Below are 21306 nucleotides of genomic sequence, written 5' to 3' on the forward strand. Positions count from 1 at the left end.
AAGTGGTTTATGTATTTCGCAGATGCCTGTGGTTAATTAAGCATTGTTTTTTTCAAAGTCTCTCGATGTAGTCGGGGCTTTGAATATTTATGTCGCCAATTTGGCTCAGATTGGGGAAACAAAGGCTCTGTTTGTCCGGTATGCTCCCAACAGGATTGGGGCACCTGTGTTTAAGCAGTCTGTTACGCACTGGATCTGTGATACGATTCGGCGTGCTGGTTCTACGGCTGGATTGCCGTTACCGTTGTTGGTGGAGACCCATTCTATTAGAAAGATGGGATCTCTTTGGGCGGCTGGCCGTGGAGTCTCTGCGGTTCACTTTGCCGTGCGGCTACTTGGTCGGGTTAAAATTCTTTTGCTAAGCTCTATGAGTTTGATATCCTGGCTGATGGGGACCTCATGTTTGCTCGATCGGTGCTGCAGGGTTGTCCGCACTCTCCCGCCCGGTCTGGAGCTTTGGTATAGACCCCATGGTCCTTTTGGAGTCCCCAGCATCCTCTAGGACGTAAGAGAAAATAGGATTTTAGTACCTACCGGTAAATCCTTTTATCCTAGTCCGTAGAGGTTGCTGGGCGCCCGTCCCAGTGCGTACTGTGTCTGCAGTTATTGGTTTTGGTTGGACTTTGTGGTGTTTCATCTCTGTCAGGTTGTCGCTGACGTTGTTCATGCCGTGGCATGTGGCTTCTTTATATTGGTTGTGTTGACACACAGGTTGCGTTGCATATTCTCTCAGCATATGGCTGTATGTTTTCATGCCGGGGGCTGGTATTCTGTTGAATGCCATGTTTTGCGGTATGTTCGTGGTGTGAGCTGGTATTACACTCACTGTGTTTAATATTATAAATTCTTTCCTCTAAATGTCCGTCTCTCCTGGGCACAGTTTTCTAACTGAGGTCTGGAGGAGGGGCATAGAGGGAGGAGCCAGTTCACACCCAGTTTAAGTCTTTATAGTGTGCCCAAGCTCCTGCGGATCCGTCTATACCCCATGGTCCTTTTGGAGTCCCCAGCACCCTCTACGGACTAGGAGAAAAGGATTTACCGGTAGGTACTAAAATCCTATTTTCTTGCATGAGGGCCAGTGTAGTAGTTATCACAGACCTTGTTTTTGTAACAATGACAGACAGACCTTCTATATGCCTTGCAGTTTCTGTGTAGGCCCCAATGAGGACCTGAGAACGAGCCTGTGCACAGACTTAACACAGATTAACAGACCTTGAAGATAAGAGAATGAGTAATGGTCTTGTCTTTGGGGGTAATTCAGAGTTGATCGCAGCAGCAAATTTGTTAGCAGTTGGGCAAAACCATGTGCACTGCAGGGGGGGCAGATATAACATGTGCAGAGAGAGTTAGATTTGGTGTTGGGTGTGTTCAAGCTGAAATCTAAATTGCAGTGTAAAAATAAAGCAGACAGTATTTACCCTGCACAGAAACAAAATAACCCACCCAAATCTAACTCCGCACATGTTATATCTGCATTACCCCCTGTAACATAAAGCAGGGAGACAGAGTCGGTCTAGATACCAGTTAGAACTATAATATAGGGAATAGCTCTGTGAGCAATAAAGACAAGACAGTATATGAAGGGAGTCTTCCCTGCATTTAATTGGAATTCATGCTGAGTGCGGCGCCATATTGTGGTTGGACAGATTCAATGCATACAAGGCTTCCATGATAATGGCAGGGAAATGTTACTTGCCAAAGTCTGCATTCTGGTTGGTGCTGTCCCATCTATTTGTCAAGTGTCCGGCTTGGTTAAGTGGTTCTGTTCTATTTTATTTATTGTTATATCTGTTCCCCAACAATCAGATTTGCCGAATGTACATTTAGAATTGTAATAAAGTGTTTAGAAGTTGGAAATTGAAATTAAACAACTGAACATCTTGAAATTATTATTAGCATGAAAATGTTCTCAATGTAAGATAAATACATTTTTATTTCAATCACGACAGATGAAGACAAAAGGAAGCATACCATGACGGGAGATCTAAGTGTGTGTCCTGATTTTAAATTAGAAGATAACATCATACGAGATTCTCCAGAAGAAAATCCAATTACCTCAAATATGCATCCACTACTTCATAGTACGGAAAGATCATCTGATCCTTCAACTCAAGTGGAATCTACTAATACCTCAGTCATTTTTACACATAGTACAGGTGATACAGTCTTTCCCTGTTCTCAGTGTGGGAAATGTTTTAATAATCAATCAGATCTTATTACACATCATCAAAGTCACACAGTCGAGAAACCATTTCCATGTTCTGAGTGTGGAAAATGTTTTCCTCAGAAATCATTTCTTGTTAGACATGAGAGACATCACATGGATGAGAAACCATTTCAGTGTTTTGAGTGTGGGAAATTTTTTATACAGAAATCAGATGTTGTTAGACATCAGAGAAGTCACACAGGTGAGAGGCCATTTCCATGTTCTGAATGTGGGAAATGTTTTACACAGAAATCACATCTTCTTATACATCAGAGTAGACATTTAGGTGAAAATCCATTTCCATGTTCTGAATGTGGCAAATGTTTTACACAAAAATCACATCTTATTACACATCAGAGAACGCACACCGGTGAGAAGCCATTTCCATGCTCTGAGTGCGGGAAATGCTTTATACAGAAAACACATCTTATTATACATCAGAGAAGTCACACAGGTGAGAAGTCCTTTCCTTGTCCTGAGTGTGGCAAATATTTTACACAGAAATCAGATCTTGTTATACATCAGAGAAGTCACACTGGTGAGAAGCCATTTCCATGTACCGAGTGTGGGAAATGTTTTACACAGAAATCACATCTTGTTAGACATCAGAGAAGTCACAGAGGTGAGAAGTCATTTCCATGTATTGAGTGTGGCAAATGTTTTACACAAAAAACACATCTTATTACACATCAAAGAAGTCACACAGGTGAGAAACCATTTATATGCTCTGAGTGTGGGAAATGTTTTGCACAGAAATCAGATCTTGTTAGACATCAGAGAAGTCACACGGGTGAGAAGCCATTTCCATGTTCTGAGTGTGGGAAATGTTTTACACAGAAATCAGATCTTCTTACACATCAGAGAAGTCACACAGGTGAGAAGTCATTTCCATGCTCCGAGTGTGGGAAATGTTTTACACAGAAAACAAATCTTGTTACACATCAGAGAAGTCACACAGGTGAGAAGCCATTTCCATGTTCTGAGTGTGGGAAAGGTTTTAAACAGAAATCAACTCTTGTTAGACATCAGAGACGTCACACAGGTGAGAAACCATTTCCATGCTCTGAGTGTGGCAAATATTTCAGAGATAAATCAGCTCTTCGTACACATCAGAAAATTCACACAAGAGAAAGGCAATTGCTATGAAGCTAGTAGACATACAACCTGGTACATCACTGCCCAACATATAGTAAATATAACAAAAGTAATTGATTTTATTTATCTGAATTATAAAAACAGGTATACATTCACAGACCTTATAGTAATGATGCTGGAATGAAAACAACAGTTACACAGTATAGTATCTCATTACAATTAAATTACTATTCACAAACAAACCGAAGTGTATTAATATTTATATAGCAGCAGCATATTCTGGAGCACTTTACATTTGAGAACACTGTAATAAAATAAGAGTGCATGTTAACAAGCAGGTAAGAGGGCCCTGCTTGCAAGTTTACAATGTATGTCATTAGCATAAGGCACAATCCGATTTCTCATTTCCAGTTTTCTCTTTCATCCACTAGGGGACACTGGAGTCCTATACAGTAGGGGTGTGAAGCCTTGAACCGGAGGTGTGGCACAATCTTAAATTAGCATTGTCTGCACAGCCGGCTCCTCCCCCTTCACATCCCTCCTCCCTCAGTTTGAAAAATTGTGCTGGAGGCACAACGTGGAGCACTTGAGCTCCTGACTAAAAATCTAAAAGGGGCTGCGTAACCCTAATAAAGGGGGGACAAAGCTACCTAATTTCAGAGAGACAAAGATCCCTATTGAAGGGACCTGCATCTCTCCACAGGAGATCCTCCAAAATCAACTAATAGTGAGTACTGGTCGAATTAGGCTAGGGACTTCCAGTTAGTAAAAGTATTTTTTTTTTCTTTCTCTCTCTCTTATAACTTTACTGTGAATACTGTTTAAAACTCCCTTTTATACAATAATCAGGGAGGAAGGGCAGAGCGACGGTGGCCGGCGCGTGGGAGACTTAGTGCGGCGCGGGACTCAGCCTGTCTTCCCTGTAAGCAGGGGGGGACGGCGGAAGCGGCGCGCTGCACAGTACAAGAGACCCACGGGCAGAGCGGAGCACAGGCGCAGCTATGGGAGACGGACCCGTCACGCGCGCCAGCCTGCGGCCCCAGGGCGAGCTGCAACTACAGTGTCACACGGGCGGAGCGGAGCACAGGCGCCGCTACGGGAGACGGATCCGTCGCGCGTGCGCGCCAGCCGGCGGGTCCGGGGCGCGCTGTATAGCGGCAGAGGGGGAAAATCAGTAAAAGCACTTAAAGCAAACAGTGCGGCAGGCCACATCTTTTATATGAACTTACATTAGTGGGGGCCATGTTTATTCGTTTTGGCGCCAGGATGAGGTGAGGGATGGGTCCTCCCCCTCCCCCACCAGTAGTGTACATAGGGGAAAGTTTATTAATAAGGGAATTAACTCCCCCTGCTGCATGGCCTGCATAGTGCAGGCATTAAGATAGTAGAGAGAGGGTTAGGCAACAGCTCCCTCTGCTGGTGTAATGTATATAGACAATATACGAGGATCTCCTGATAAGTATTCAAAATTTACAAATTATATTTTCAAGGGACGTCTGTTTCAAAGATCCCGGAGAAAATACACAGAAGCAAGCCAACTCTAACATCGTAGCTGATTTACAGTTGGGGTGTGAGGGTTGCGAGTCGGCTGGTGTTTTATTTTTTATTTTAATTTGTTGACCTGTTCCTTTTATAGAGAAAAAGGGGACAGGTAATTCCAGCCGGATCCAATACCTTCGCTTCCGTCATCTCCCAGTCTTTCTCTTCCTAGTTTAAAGGGTGAAAGCGCTGCGTAATACCCTGGTAAGGGGTTTTAAAAAAACAACATGTCTAAGGCTACCAAGACCTCAAAGACCTGCTATGTTTGTACGAAATGTAACAAGAAGAGCACGTGGGTTGGCAGCTCCGGGGTGTGCGACTCCTGCTTAGACAAGGACGCTCCACCTGGGAGCAGTGCTCTGGCTAAGGCTTGGGAAGACAACCTTGCTAATAGAATCTCCAAGGAAATGGCAGAATCCCGCAAGCAGCAATCAGAATGGGCTGCGGGATTCTCAAAGACAATGGAGGAATTTCTCATTAAGTTAACACCGCCCGCACACGCTGAGACAAGTGTGCGCAGGGCTGTTAAAAGAACTCTTCCTATTATACCAGAATCTGAGGAGGAAGAGGGTTTTCTTCTGGATACGGAAGAAGGTGAGTTAATTGAACCTAACCTAGACGCCGATTTTCCTAAAGAAGACTCGGCGATCTCGGGTCTGGATTCCTTAATTGACGCGGTAAAGGACATCCTAAGCTTTAAGGAAGAGGAAGTCCGGGAGCCGGAAGATTTCGATTTGTTCGAATCCCAGAAGCCGCGTTCAGCAGCGTTCCCCATTCCTAAATCCCTCCAATCTCAGATGGAGGAGGCTTGGAAACAACATGACAAACGTTTTCAATTTCCGAAACGTTTTCAGGTAACCTACCCCCTACCTAAGGGTGTAATGAACAAGTGGGAGTCTCCGCCGGTAGTGGATGCTTCACTAGGAAGATTGTCAAAGAAGACAATCTTGCCAATTCCTAACGTAGCTACTTTTAAGGATGCGTCCGACCGTAAAGTTGACACGGCGTTAAAATCAATGTTTGTAGCAGCAGGTGCAGTGCAGAGACCTGCGATCGTCTGTGCTTGGGTCAACAAAGCCATGGGTGCATGGTCCGGCCGTATTGTACAAGCTATTGAGGAGGAAAATAGCTTAGAAGAGATTACACAGCTGACGGAACACATTCGAGAATCTGCTTCATACTTGTGTCAAGCTTCTAAGGATATTAGCAGAATAGCATCGCGCATATCTGCATCGGCCATATCGGCTAGAAAGATTTTATGGCTCAGAGAATGGCAAGGTGACTCTGACACCAAGAAGGCGGTAGAATCCATTCCCTTTGGGGGTGATATGCTGTTCGGACCAGAGTTGGACAAGTGGATTTCGCAGGCTACAGCGGGGAAGTCAACTTTTCTGCCCACTCCTTATTCGAGAACCGCTCCACAAACTAGGAGAGGTTATTCGGGACCATCTTTTACTTCATTTAGATCACAGTCCTTTCGAGCCCGAGGTAGGGGTTTCGGTGCACAAGCACGCGGGGGCAGAGGTAGAGGCCGCTCGCAGGCAGCAATCAGAAAGCAGGATAAACCTGCTGACAAGACCGTGGCATGACGGCCTCCCAGCTCACCTGGGGTCCCCCTTGGTGGGCGGCCGACTGGAAGGTTTTCAGGACATCTGGGCCAAAACCTCACCAGAACTTTGGGTGAACAACTTAATCTCTCAGGGATACAAACTGGAATTTCAACAGAGGCCTCACAGTCAGTTTTTTACAACAGGATTGCCTCAGTGCCCTCAAAAAGCAAGGGCACTACGGGCAGCGATTCACAAATTGCTACAAGCAGAGGTCATTATTCCGGTTCCCGCTTCTCAGAGAGGAACGGGGTTCTATTCCAATCTTTTTGTCGTGCCAAAACCAGATGGGATGGTCAGACCAATACTCAATTTGAAAGTTTTCAACCAGTTTTTAAGAGTCTACAGATTCAAGATGGAATCAATCCAATCAGTCATTGCAGGCTTAGAACCAAGCGAGTTCATGGTATCCATGGACATAAAGGATGCATATCTGCATATCCCAATCTGGACTCCTCACCAGGCTTACTTACGGTTCGCACTGGTGGCGGAGCACTACCAACTCCGGGCTTTGCCGTTCGGTATAGCGTCAGCCCCAAGAATTTTCACAAAGATCATGGCGATCATGGTGGCAGGACTGAGACTGTTGGGGGTCACGATCATACCTTATCTGGACGATTAACTGATCAAAGCTCCATCTCAGAATCGACTGCTCAAGGATGTTCAGACATCACATTAATTTCTAATTCAACATGGATGGATTGTCAATTTCCAAAAGTCCAACCTCATACCGACTCAACGGATTCAATTCCTCGGTCTAATCTTGGACACGGTCCTATTACGTGTGTTCCTACCAGAGAGCAAGGTACAGGACCTACAGAGATTAGTGGCTCAGGTACTGTGGACGCAGACCGTTTCTCTGCACCTCTGTGTGCAACTTCTTGGGAAGATGGTGGCGTCGTTCGAAGCTCTCCAGTACGGCAGACTTCATTCCCGACCATTCCAAATGAACCTCATTGCTCAGGGAGCAGGCTCGCACTGGCTTCTCCATCGGAGAATCCGACTTCAACCACAAGTACGGGTCTCCTTGATATGGTGGTCGTTACACAAGAACCTTACAGCCGGCAAGAAATGCGGCATTTGGGATTGGAGGATCCTGACGACGGACGCCAGTCTCAGAGGTTGGGGAGCGGTCTTAGAGAACCATCAGTTTCAAGGACGGTGGACGCTACAAGAAAGCAAATTACCCATAAATATCCTCGAACTAAGAGCAGTCTACAATGCCCTTCTCTTAGCAGAAGACCTAGTCATGAATCAACACATCAGGATTCAGTCGGACAATGTCACGACGACGGCTTATATAAACCGTCAAGGAGGAACAAAGAGCAGGATGGCGTTAAAGGAGGCCACAAAGATCTTGTTGTGGGCAGAAAGAAGAGACCTCATTCTCTCCGCAGTGTTCATTCCAGGTGTGGAGAACTGGGAAGCAGATTACCTCAGTCGCCAGGGGAGTGGTGCCTTCATCCACGGATTTTCAACATGATTGTGAGAAGATGGGGTCTGCCTCAGGTGGATCTAATGGCGTCTCGACAAAACCATCAACTGCCCAGATATGTGTCAAGAACTCGAGATCCAGCAGCAGAAGGAGTGGACGCATTAACACTTCCTTGGTGTTACAGGAGGGTTTACATTTTTCCACCTTTCCCACTCATACCCAGGGTTCTGAAAAGAATAAAGCGGGAACGAGTATGGGTCATTCTAATCGCACCAGATTGGCCCCGCAGGAGTTGGTACACCGACCTGCGAGGGTTACTTGCGGAAGATCCTTGGAGGTTACCTCAGAGAGAGGACCTGCTATCTCAGGGACGGTTCCTACACCCCGATCTGAACAGGCTGCGTTTGACGGCGTGGCTATTGAAACCCGGATCTTAAGAAACAGGGATTCCACGAACGGCCATTCCTACAATGATTGCCGCAAGGAAACCGGTCACAGCCAGGCACTACTACAGGATTTGGAGACGGTACATGGCTTGGTGTCAGGAACGGGGATGGAATTCATCTAACTTCCATTTATCGCGACTTCTACTTTTCCTTCAGACCGGTCTAGAGGGAGGACTCAGATTGGGCTCTTTGAAGGTTCAGATTTCGGCTCTCTCCATCCTTTTTCAACAGCGGCTAGCATCCTTGCCAGAGATTCAAACCTTTTTACAGGGGGTTCTGAGGATTCAACCCCCTTTTCGTCCTCCCACGGCACCTTGGGACTTAGGTTTGGTGTTAGAATATTTGAAGTCACCGACTTTTGAGCCGTTGACGAGAACAGACCTGAAATATCTTTCTTGGAAGGTCACGTTATTACTGGCCTTGGCTTCGGCTTGGCGGGTTTCTGAGTTGGGAGCTTATCCTGTAAGAGTCCTTTCTTAGTTTTTCATGAGGATAGGGCGGAACTCCGTACAAGAGCAGACTTCCTTCCGAAGGTGGTGTCGGGGTTTCATGTAAACCAGCCAATAGTGGTCCCATCTTTCCAGGGTCTCACAGATGAGGACGTGTCATTGGATGTTGTCCGAGCTTTACGGGTATACGTACAGGTTACGTCGTCTTTCAGAAAGTCGGACCATTTGTTTGTTCTTTATGATGGGCCAAAGAAGGGTTGGCCGGCCTCTAAGCAGACTTTGTCCAGATGGATTAGACTTGCCATTCGGCAGGCTTATATTTCCTGTGGCAAACAGGTTCCGGTTCAGACGGGTGCTCATGCTACCCGATCAGTGGGTGCCTCGTGGGCGGCTGCCAGAGGTGCTTCCACTACTCAACTTTGCAGAGCGGCGACGTGGTCTTCAGCCCACACGTTCGCAAGATTTTACAAGTTTGATACTTTTGCGTCCGGAGAATCTAAGTTCGGACGTTTAGTTCTGCAGGCCACCGACAGCACTCCCTCCCTGGGGGAAAACTTTGGGACGTCCCCTACTGTATAGGACTCCAGTGTCCCCTAGTGGATGAAAGAGAAAAGAGGATTTTGGTACTTACCGATAAATCCATTTCTCTGAATCCTCTAGGGGACACTGGACGCCCGCCTCGGTGCTGTCAACCGGCTGTGTTCCAAGTTCTTGTTTTAATCAGTTCGTGCAAACAGCGTTAGTTATTCGGTTAAGAGTTCTTGGCCGCTGTTTGATATGTTGTACGGTTCGGTTCCTCGCCATGGGCTATAGTGTCATGTCCTATTCTCTCAGTCACATTTTTCAAACTGAGGGAGGAGGGATGTGAAGGGGGAGGAGCCGGCTGTGCAGACAATGCTAATTTAAGATTGTGCCACACCTCCGGTTCAAGGCTTCACACCCCTACTGTATAGGACTCCAGTGTCCCCTAGAGGTTTCAGAGAAATGGATTTATCGGTAAGTACCAAAATCCTCTTTTCTCATTCAGTAATAGTATTTTGTTATGAAGGGTCCTCAATATTATATAATCCCAGCAATAGGCTGGAGATATATGAGGCTTGTGGAGTTGGAAACATTGGGCCGTATGTAATGACACCCGAGTTCTGCAGCTATGCAGGATGCCGGCCAAACTGGGACGTTTTTTTTTAAAGGGGCTATCACATACAAGGCAAAACCATGCCTCAGTAGTGACTGCCCCTTCAAACAGAAACGTCTGAACAGCAGGAGGAATATGCAGCCGTTTTACACCAGGAGAGAACAGTGCAACGTATATGCCAGGAGATGTGGCTTCCTGGAGTTTGTAGTAAATTCTCGAATTACAGAACAAATCACCACACTTGTTTCGATATAAAAGTTTCACAATGCCTAAATCTGGCGGCAAAGGATGCAGAGGTGCTCCCATACACATGACTTAACATGTTTCCAGATGGGAAAAAGCAGGCCTTACTCCATCTTCACCTCCCGTTGCCTCTCCAGAAGTGGATGCCTATTTATCTACAACCCCATCCATAAAATCTGATGTGGAGTTGAGGGACCTCCTAATGGAAATAAGACACTCATGCTCAGATTTACAATCCGCTGTTTCAAGATTTTAAAAGGGAAATTACTGCCATCTCTTAAAGAAGTCAACTTTAGAAACCAAACATAAAATTACTATAAAAGCTTCAACATAAGGGCCCTCATTCCGAGTTGATCGCTCGCTAGCTGCTTTTAGCAGCAGTGCACACGCTAGGCCGCCGCCCTCTGGGAGTGTATCTCAGCTTAGTAGAATTGCTAACGAAAGGTTGTCAGTTCTGCTATTAAATATTTCCGTGCAGTTTCTGAGTAGCTACAGACCTACTCCTAGGTTGCGATCACTGCAGACTGTTTGGTTCCTGGTTTGACGTCACAAACGCCCTGCGTTCGGCCAGCCACTCCCCCGTTTCCCCAGCCACTCCTGCGTTTTCGTCTGGCATGCCTGCGTTTTTTAGCACACTCCCGGAAAACGCTCAGTTACCACCCAGAAACACCCACTTCCTGTCAATCACTCATCGATCAACAGAGCGACTGAAAAGCGTTGCTCGGCCCTGTGTAAAATTGCATAGTTTTGTGTGAAAGTACTTAGCGCGTGCGCCCTGCGGCCCATACGCATGCGCAGAACTGCTGGTTTTTAGCCTGATCGCAATTCTGCTAAAAACGGCAGCGAGCAATCAACTCGGAATGACCCCCATGATGTAGACTATTTCCATAGACAGATTCCTGATGAAGTAAAGGATCTGGTCAATTGCAGGCGTAGGAACAATTTACGTATTAGAACTACCACATAAAATCCATATATTCCAGTAGCCTTGAACCATATTTTACTAGACTGCCTCTGGCCTGGATCTTGCCGGCCAACATATACACATTTCCAGATGCTTCACCAGGAGTGATCTCCTAAACGTACGGACCGTCCTAGGTAACACTTTACTTTGCGGACAGTTTTAAGTCCTGGTTTGTTCTTATACTTTGCTAGTCTATTAGATGTTTTGCCCTATATTATTGCATGGGACTTAAGATCAGTTCCTTTTAGATAGTTTGAATGTTTTCCCATAGATCATAGCCCTGTTTCAACACCGGGTCATTTCTGTTCCTTAAAGATGTATTTTCATTAAAACCATCTATAATTAAAAATCTATTGTATTCCTTTAACAATGTAATATTTGTGGGTTTTTTAGCATTTTGTCTATCAGCTAAACACTCCGTGGCTCCTACCACACACACACACACACACACACACACACACACACACACACACACACACACACACACACACACACACACACACACACACACACACACACTAGGGAGCTAAAAACCAGTGGATCTGCTTATATGATTTGCCTTATGTCACACTTTGTTGATATTGTTCACAGTTGTATTCCTATTTCCTTAGCTTAGCTTTTTCTGATAATTCACACTTACCTCATATTGATTGATTGGCACTGTATTATTTGAAAACTCCTTTCTTCTAGAGAACCATGTCTACTTAATCCCATATCTCCTTATCCCCATCCATACATCTAGATGTACATAACACCATATACATCTGTAATCGCCCTTATTTTCTACATCAAGTTTCTGAGGTTACTCCTACTCAAATCTGCCAACTCTCTGTCATTTGCATCCCACATGCCATGCCAATAAATCTTGTCTCTCAACAGAAAAGGATTAAATATACCACAGAAAGGTCAGTGGTGCATGAGACTCTAAGGTTTCTATCTCCTCCTTGGTTAAAGAGAATGCTTATAAGATCTACTATAGATGGTAACTAGTACCCACTCGCCTATGTAACGTGTAACTCTGCCTCAGATCGGTGTTGAGGAGGGCACTTTTTTACATATTTGGTCATGTGCATAGATAGCTCAATTTTGGGATGAGGTTACCTGCCTCCTTTAAGAAGTTCTTCAGGTACCACTCACTAAATCAGCCCTGATCTTTTCTCCTTGGCTGTCCAATAGAGAGCCTCACTTAACATGCTCACAAGCTGTCTCTTCACAATCTAGACGTGGCTTATTGTCTCACTGCTAGACAATGGAAATGTGTTGATCCTCCTCCTCGTCAGCAACTCTTGAATAAGATCTGGCACTTGGTGGCCATGGAGAAAATATCTGATTATCTACTCAATTCCTCCCATAGGTTCCTCATGACTTGGAGTGACTGGTTTATGTACAATAGCACTACACCTCATGAAGCTATCTCCTCTCGCTTTTCAGACTTCTTACTGTAATGTTACCAAATGTACCCTCCTATCATTTCCTGGGAATTTTCATCTATTTTTCCTTGGACCTTAATGTAGAACGGGATTAGGCCTCTTTCTGTCTGTCCTATCTTTCTGTCTGTCTTTTCCACTCTTTCCCTCTCTATCTTCCCCCCTTCTCCCCCCATTTTTTATTTCTTCTTGTTTTATCTGCCTTAAAATGGCATTTATGGTTTCTTTAGATACATGCTTTAGGTTTGAGCACTTACCTTTCCTCTTGTATTCACCTTGCTGAAACTCATTGTTAAAATTGCTCATCCATGTCTCTATTCAATTGTTTGTATTATCCTTGGTACATGTCCGATGCTTTTCATGCATTTGCATGTATTATTATAACTTTTTTTTTCATTCTAAAACCTTAAATATGTTTTAAAAAATACCACAGAAATGCTCATCCAGGCTTCAGCACAGGTGACTTAATTAGTAGCTCAGCTATTTTGATTTAACCATCTGTGCTGCAGCCTGGATATCACTAAAACCTGCACTGTTGGTGTGCCTTGAGGACCCTGATTGGGAATGCCTGTCCTAGAGGATGCTGGGGTCCACATTAGTACCATGGGGTATAGATGGGTCCCTTGGGAGCCATGGGCACTTTAATAGTGTGAGCTGGCTCCTCCCTCTATGCCCCTCCTACCAGACTCAGTTTAGAAAATGTGCCCGGTGGAGCCGGTCACAGCTGGTGGAGCTCCTAGGAGTTTTTCTAGTTCTATTGCTTTTTACAAGAGTTAGGTACAGGGAGGCTGCTGTCAACAGCCTCCCTGCTTTGTGGGACTTAGGGGGGGAGGGGGGGGGGGGAGTAGGATCCAACCCTAGAGGTTAATGGCTCCTATCCCTGCTGACAGGACACTGAGCTCCTGAGGGTGATGATCGCAAGCCCACGAGGCGACCGCTCACACCCGCAGCACAGCCGCCACCCTCTAACAGAGCCAGAAGATGGAGTGGTGAGTATGACGCCGGTGCCCCGGTAAGTGGATCGCCAACGAGCATGGCGCCATATGGGTTGGAGCGCAGCCCTGTGAAGCTGTGCTCCGGAGGGCTCATCGGTACAATGTGCGGCGCTGTGAGGGGTGCCCTGAACCAGCGCACAGACCCTTCACTGGTATACAGAGGCTAACAGGGGCTAATTCTGCTGTTAGCAACCACATTTACCTTAGGCCAGTATAATCTCAGCAGCGGGAAGACGCGCCATTACAGGCGGCGGGGCTTCTTCCTCAAAGCGGATCCAGCACTCACCAGCGCCATTTTCTCCCTGCAGATCACACTACAGAGACGCTGACGGGGAGTGCTGTTCTCCTCTTCACTCCAGATATCCTCTGTGGTACTAGGGTGTATTAGACAAGGGGGGGAGAGTGTTATATTTCACTGTGTAATCTGAGGTTATTCAGTCAGTGCCAGGCATTTATAATAACTGCCTATTGGGGCGCTGTGTGGCTGACTCCTTATACTCTGTCTCTCTGAAGGTACTCTGTGGGGAAACTGTCTGCATTTTCGTGTGTGTGTCTGTTGATATATCTCACATTACCATGTCCAGGGACTCTGTGTCTTGTGCGGCAGAGTGTGTATCTTCTCCTAAAGAGTCTATGTACTCAGGAATGTAATATACTGTCCCAGGCTTCTGAATCCGAACCCTTCATGGGAGGCTTCTATTCGGGGAATGATATCCCAGATTTCTTCTAGGATAGCTCATAATGAGACTGAAACACAGGTTTTAATACCATCTGTAAAGGTTTTATCGTATTCAGCTCCCACTGCCTCATCAAAAGCCCCTGGTATATACCCTAAAAAGCGTACTCTTGCCCAGATAATGCAAGCTGACACGGACACAGACTCTGATTCAGGGGACGGTGATGATGATATACTGGAAAGGGGGGGGGGGCATCCCTTGCTAAGGGGGTGCAACTCATGATTGAGGCTATTAGGGACATTTTACACATTACTGATAAGGTACCTGAGCAGGTAGAGGAGGCTTATTTTACAAACAATAAGAAAACCTCCCTTACATTCCCTGCATCTAAGGAATTGAACGCACTGTTTGAAAAATCCTGGGAAAACCCAGAGAAAAAGTTCCAGATCCCAAAAAGGGTTCTCATTGCTTTTCCTTTCCCTGAGGAGGACAGGAAAAATTGGGAAACCCCCCCTGTAGTAGACGCTTCTGTATCTAGGTTGTCTAAGAAGGTGGTTTTACCTGTCCCTGGGTCCACCGCTTTAAAAGAGCCGGCTGACCGCAAGATAAGTCTACACTCAAATCATTATACACAGCTAATGGCGTAGCTTTACAACCCACTATTGCTTGTGCGTGGATTTCTAAGGCCATAGTAAAGTGGTCAAGCACTTTACTAGAGGAATTAGATTCTATAGACAGAAGTGACATTGAATTGTTTTTACGTCCCATACAGGATTCTGCAGGTTTCATGGAGGCCATGAAGGACCTTGGACATCTTAATGCGAGATCTTCTTCCATGGCTGCCTCGGCACGCAGGGGACCCTGGCTGCGCCAATGGTCTGCGGATGCTGAATCCAAGAAAAGTGTGGAGAACCTACCTTTCACAGGTCAGGCTCTGTTTGGGGAAGCCTTAGATGTGTGGACCTCCACAGCGACTGCGAGTAAGTCAACTTTTCTTCCCTCACAACACCGGTGACTAGGAAATCTTATCCTACGTCTACAATGCAGTCTTTTCGGATCGCAAAAGTTAAAAAGTCCAAACCCCCTTCCACTTTCTTTAGAGGAGTTCGGGAGAAATCCAGAAAACCTGGACCAACATGTTCCCAGGAACAGAAACCTGGTTATGCTTCTTCAAAATCCTCGGCATAACGGTGGACCTCCCAGCCTGGAGATCGTGCAGGTGGGAGCAAGACTAAAAAATTTCAGTCATGTCTGGGCGTCCTCAGGCCTGCATCCCTGGGTACAGGATATTGTTACCCAGGGGTACGGACTGGAGTTTCAAGAACTCCCACCTCACAGATTCTTCAAATCAGGCTTACCAGCTTCGCTGACGGAAAGTGCTATCCTACAGGAAGCCATTCAAAAATTGCTAAAGTCAAATGTCATTGTTCCAGTTCCACCTCGCCTAACAAACAAGGGTTATTACTCAAACCTGTTTGTGGTACCAAAACCGGATGGTTCGGTCAGGCCAATATTGAACCTAAAGTCATTAAACCCCTATTGGAGGGAATTCAAATTCAAGATGGAGTCTCTGAGAGCGATGATCTCCGGTCTGGAGGAGGGAGAATTTCTGGTATCCCAAGATATCAAGGATGCGTACCTTCACATTCCGATCTGGCCGCCTCACCAGGCTTATCTAAGATTTGCGCTACTGGACTGTCACTATCAGTTCCAGGCACTGCCGTTTGGCCTCTCCACGGCACCGAGGGTGTTCACCAAGGTCTTGGCGGAAATGCTGCTACTCCTCTGCAAGCAGGGTGTGAACATAATTCCTTATCTGGACGATCTGCTAAAAGGTTCTATACCCTATGGTACTAATGTGGACCCCAGCATCCTCTACGGACTACGGGGAAAATATTTACCGGTAGGTCATTAAAATCCTATTTTTAAGATGTCCTTCAGAATTTTGGATACTCTGCAGGGGTTTGCTATAGTTGGGAGGAGATTATAACACCATACTATCACCAACCTTGGATAGGTGAGGTTCTAGATCCCACCTGCAGCAAGCACAAAGTCACTAAATGTATGACGGTGTCTGGTCTGTTTGATATGTGGAGAACACTCCGTCCTGCATAGCAACACTATACCACTTTATCTTTCTTGCATAATACATACACATGCATTGATGTTTCTGGGCTGTAGTCTTATGATGGAACACCTCTTGGGTGCTAATATTGTTAGAAACCCTTTATTGGCACACTTAGTAATTGCAATATTCTTTTACTTTTTGAGAAACTCCACAGAGTACACCTTGTGGTGTCTCAATGAGATCTTATTGAAATGACCACAATTCAAAATATAGACTTTATGGTAAGAACTTACCGTTGATAATGTGATTTCTCGTATGTCCACAGATATCCACAGGATAACATTGGGATATGCCGGAGCGACAGCGGAAATGGCACCAAACGGTCACAAGCTTTCTGGCCTCCCAGGATGCATCGGGGCTTCACCATATAATCCCGCCCACTGACTTAGTCAAATCAGTTCTTTCCACAGCGATTAGGCAGGAGCATCAGGTAGAAACCTATTTAGGCGATAAGAACACACATGCACACCCTTCCATACAAGAGGGAAGAGGTTTAGTGATTGTCAGGGTGGGACCCCTGTGGATACCTGTGGACATAAGAGAAATCACGTTATCAACGGTAAGTTCTTACCATAACGTCTATTTCTCTGGCTGGGTCCACAGGTTATCCACAGGATAACATTGGGATTCCCAAAGCCAGTTTTAGTGGTCGGGAAGCTCCCGATTACACAGGAGGACCTTTCGCCCGAAGTCTGCGTCATGAGAGGCAAAAGTGTCCAAGGCATAATGTCTGATGAATGTGTTTATGGAAGACCATGTGGCTGCCTTACAAATCTGTTCTGCTGAAGCACCCTGTTGCGCTGCCCATGAAGGACCTACCTTACGTGTAGAGTGAGCAGAGACATTAGCCGGAGTAGGGAGATCTGCATGAGAATAAGCTTCTGATATTAACATTCGGAGCCATCTTGCCAGCGTCTGTTTACTAGCAGGCCATCCTCTTCTATGAAATCCGTAGAGGATGAAGAAAGAGTCTGTTTTTCTGATGGCACTAGTACGATCTATGTAGATTCTAAATGCTCGGACTACGTCCAGCGACGCTTCTCCCACAGAAAGTCCCGATACCTGAAAAGCTGGGACTACAATCTCTTCATTAAGGTGAAACTTTGAAACCACCTTCGGAAGATTACCAGATCTAGTTCTGAGAACTGCTTTATCTGGAAAAAAAACTTAGGAAAGGAGACTTACACGACAGCACTCCTAAATCTGATACTCTTCTAGCTGAGGCCATTGCCAGTAGAAAGAGTACTTTAGCCGTTAACCATTTAAGATCTGCTCTCTTAAGTGGTTCAAACGGAGGTCCCTGAAGGAATTTAAGAACTAGATTTAAATCCCAGGGAGCTGCAGGAGGAACAAATGGAGGTTGAATATGTACCACTCCCTGAAAGAAAGTACGCACATCCTGTAAATCAGTAATCTTACGCTGAAACCATAGAGTTAACGCTGATACTTGAACTCTCAAGGAAGCTACTTTCAAAACCTTATCCAATCCTGCTTGAAGGAAATCCAAAATCCTGGATACTTTATAAGATCTTGGATTCAAACCTTTTTCACTACACCAATGAATATAGGCTTGCCATATTCGATGATAAACATGAGCTGAAGAAGGCTTTCTTGCTCTAAGCATAGTTTGGATTACTTGTTTTGAAAATCCTCTAGCTTCTAAGATAGAGGTTTCAACAGCCACGCCAACAAAGACAGACGATCCATATGGCTGTGACAACAAGGACCCTGCATTAGCAGATCTGGACATTGATGGAGCAGTATCGGTGCTTCCACGGACATTCTCAGTAGATCTGTGTACCAATGCCTTCTTGGCCAAGCTGGAGCTATTAGAATTATGGCTCCCTTTGCTTGCTTTATTTTTCTCACTACTCTGGGTAACAGAGATATTGGAGGGAACAGATATGCCAGATGAAATTTCCATTTTACTGACAGTGCGTCTGCAAGGACTGCTCCGGGATCCTTTGTTCTTGATCCGTACCTCGGAACTTTGTTGTTTAGACGAGACTCCATGAGGTCTATCTCCGGTAGACCCCATCTGTTCACTATGGTCTGAAACACTTCTGGGTGTAATGCCCATTCGGTTTCCTGAATGATGTGTCGACTGAGAAAATCTGCTTCCCAGTTCAGTACACCTGGGACAAACATTGCTGACAATGCTGGAAGATGGAGTTCTGCCCATCTTAGTATGGGAGTTACTTCCTCCATCTGTCTTTTGCTGTGAGTTCCTCCCTGATGATTGAGGTACGCTACTGCTGTTACATTGTCTGAGCGAATCTGGACCGAATATGGACCGGTCTTTCTTGCAGACTGTCCTTTGCCTGAACTAGAGCCATATAAATGGCCCTTATTTCCAACAGATTTATTGGCAGGCGACTTTCCCTTACGGTCCATTTTCCCTGGAACCAAAGGCTTTCGAGTACCACTCCCCAGCCTTGAAGACTGGCATCTGTTGTCAGGACTTACCATTCTTTTATCCAAAAGGGTCTCCCCTTGTTTAAATGGTCTGTCTGTAGCCACCACGCTAGAGACCTTTTTACGTTTACCGGAAACTTTATCATCTGCTTCTTTATTGTCTGATGATTTACGTTCCATTTGGTCAGAATAAGGTGCTGTAATGGTCTGGAGTGGAATTGCGCATATTCCACCATGTCGAAGGTTGATACCATCAGACCCAACAGTCGCATTGCTGCATGGACTGACATTGTCTGAGTGTGCAACGCTTCCTGAGTCATGACCTGCACCTTGACCATCTTTTTCTCTGGTAAGAAAACTCTCTGTAGGCCTGAATCCAATATGGCCCCCAAATGAACCATCCACTGTGATGGATTCAGAGATGACTTTTCCCAATTTATGAGCCACCCGTGTCTCTGTAAACAAACTACTGTCTGTTGAAGATGGCTCAAAAGTAACTCCTGCGAATGTGCTAGGATTAACAGGTCGTCGAGGTATGGGAATATTCTTATCCCCTGCTTGCGGAGATAAGATGCCATAACCACCATAATTTTGGTAAACACCCTGGGTGCTGTTGCTAGCCCGAAGGGCATGGCTTGAAACTGAAAATGTTCCTGGAGGATGGCAAACCTGAGGTAACACTGATGAGACTGTGCTATAGGCACATGTAGGTAAGCATCCTGTATATCCAGAGATACCATGTAATCTCCTGGTTCCATAGCCAACATTATGGAGCGTAATGTCTCCATGTGGAACCTTGGAATCCAAATGTATTTAACATTTTGAAATTGAGAATTGGTCGGAATGACCCATTTGGCTTCTGAATCAGAAATAGATTGGAGTAAAAACCCTGTCCCCTTTGTGATGGAGGTACTGGGACAATCACACCTGACTGCAGTAATTTTTGGACTGCTTGTTGCAGGGCATTGGCCTTTGACTCTATACGAGATGGGCTGGTGCAAAAAAATCTTTGAGCAGGCTGCCTCCTGAATGGGAACCCATACCCCTGAGATACCACCTTCTGCACCCAAGCATCTGTTGTCGACTGTTGCCATATGTGTGCAAAATGAAGGAGTCGGCCCCCAACCCTGGAGTCCTCCAGGCAGAGGCCCGTCTCTTCAGGCTGATGGTTTCTGTTCAGGCTTGGAAGCTGGCTTTCTACTAGCCCATTGCTACCTACCCCTGGCCGATTTATTGGACTGGGGTTGCTTAGATTCCTCTTTAGTTTTCGCTTTGCCTTGCCACCAAACTGGCAGAAACTTAGATTTCCGGCTAGTTATAACCCTAAGACTAAGGGTTCAGACCTTCTTCGATTCAGCTTCCGCTTCTATAATATCTGACAATTGTTTTCCAAACAATATATTACCAATGAAAGACCATGCTTCCAATTCTTTCTTGGATTCAGCATCTGGTTTCCAAGTGCGTAGCCAAACTGCTCTATGAGCGGCTACTGTCAAGGCTGATGCTTTAGAAGCAATCGTACCCATATCAATTGCTGCTTCCAAATATTGTCCAGTTTGTCTTAAACGGCTTAAATGATACTCTTGCTCCCTATTAGGAGGAGAGAGGCCATTCTCTGGTTCCTCTATCCATTCGCCCATTGCCTTTGCTATCCAGGCCGAAGCCATAGCAGGTCTTACCACTGCTCCTGAGAGAGAAAACATATTTTTCAAGAAGCTATCTACCCTTCTGTCTGTGACATCATTTAGTGAGGTAGATGACAGTGGTAAAGCAGATTTATGCACAAGTAGCAGTACATGTGCATCTACTTTTGGAGGAACTTCTCTTTTTGAACAATCCGCAGCTGGAAATGGATAATAAGAATCACACTTTTTCGGAATCTTATACTTTTTACTGGGCGTCGCCCAAGATTCTTCCATCATTTCCGTCAGCTCATCTGACACTGGGAATTCAGTTTTAACTGACTTTGTTCGTTTAAACACAGGTGCTTTAGATTTTGACACTGTTTCGGCTGATTCCTCCAAAGAGAGAACCGCCTTCATAGCATCAATAAGTTCAGCTACATCCTCTGAACTAAAACCCTGCGACTGATCATCATACGGAGTATTTGAATATACTGTATCATCATCTGTTGTATCATCTTGTGTAGTCTGCCACATAGACGCATCTGTCTTAGTCTTACCTGTCCCTTGGTTACTTGTAGAGGCTACTGGAACCAAACCATAGGAAGGGAGCTGCATGTATGGGTTAATAGTGTAACCTATCCCTTGGGGTGGTGCTGCCGGAGTTAACCTGTCCGCTATTGAAGACAAAGTCTGTGCGAACATACTCCATGGTGGCTCTGCTGGTTGTTGAACCAATTCCTGTTTTTTTCTTTGCTGAAAAGCAAAACAGTTCGTACATAACCCCTCATAAGTGACCAACTGGCCTATATACCAATTAACCCTGTTTTACAAGATAAACATGTTAGGGATGTAGGAGTGCCTGATAAATTCTCCTCGTCACTTTTGCCGCTCACAGACATGGTAATATTCTGTTTATGACT

The 21306-nt window shown here is 45.4% G+C and overlaps 2 protein-coding genes across 4 annotated transcripts in view; one reads left to right on the forward strand and one right to left on the reverse strand.

The window, feature by feature from the left end:
- The window catches only part of LOC135057054 (zinc finger protein OZF-like), a 70207-nt gene extending 66664 nt beyond the window's left edge, over nt 1-3543 (forward strand). For all 3 annotated transcript variants that reach the window (XM_063962937.1, XM_063962935.1, XM_063962938.1), the window contains one exon: nt 1950-3543. In XM_063962937.1, coding sequence (XP_063819007.1) covers nt 1950-3352 — 1403 coding nt within the window. In that variant the 3' untranslated portion in view covers nt 3353-3543. The remainder of the gene's footprint in view (nt 1-1949) is intronic.
- LOC135057040 (oocyte zinc finger protein XlCOF6-like) overlaps nt 1-21306 on the reverse strand; it is a 189144-nt gene that overhangs the window by 77532 nt on the left and 90306 nt on the right. The gene's annotated exons all lie outside the window — the stretch shown is intronic.

The sequence above is a fragment of the Pseudophryne corroboree genome, chromosome 3, assembly GCF_028390025.1.
Source record: "Pseudophryne corroboree isolate aPseCor3 chromosome 3, aPseCor3.hap2, whole genome shotgun sequence".
NCBI classification, from domain to species: Eukaryota; Metazoa; Chordata; class Amphibia; order Anura; family Myobatrachidae; genus Pseudophryne; species Pseudophryne corroboree.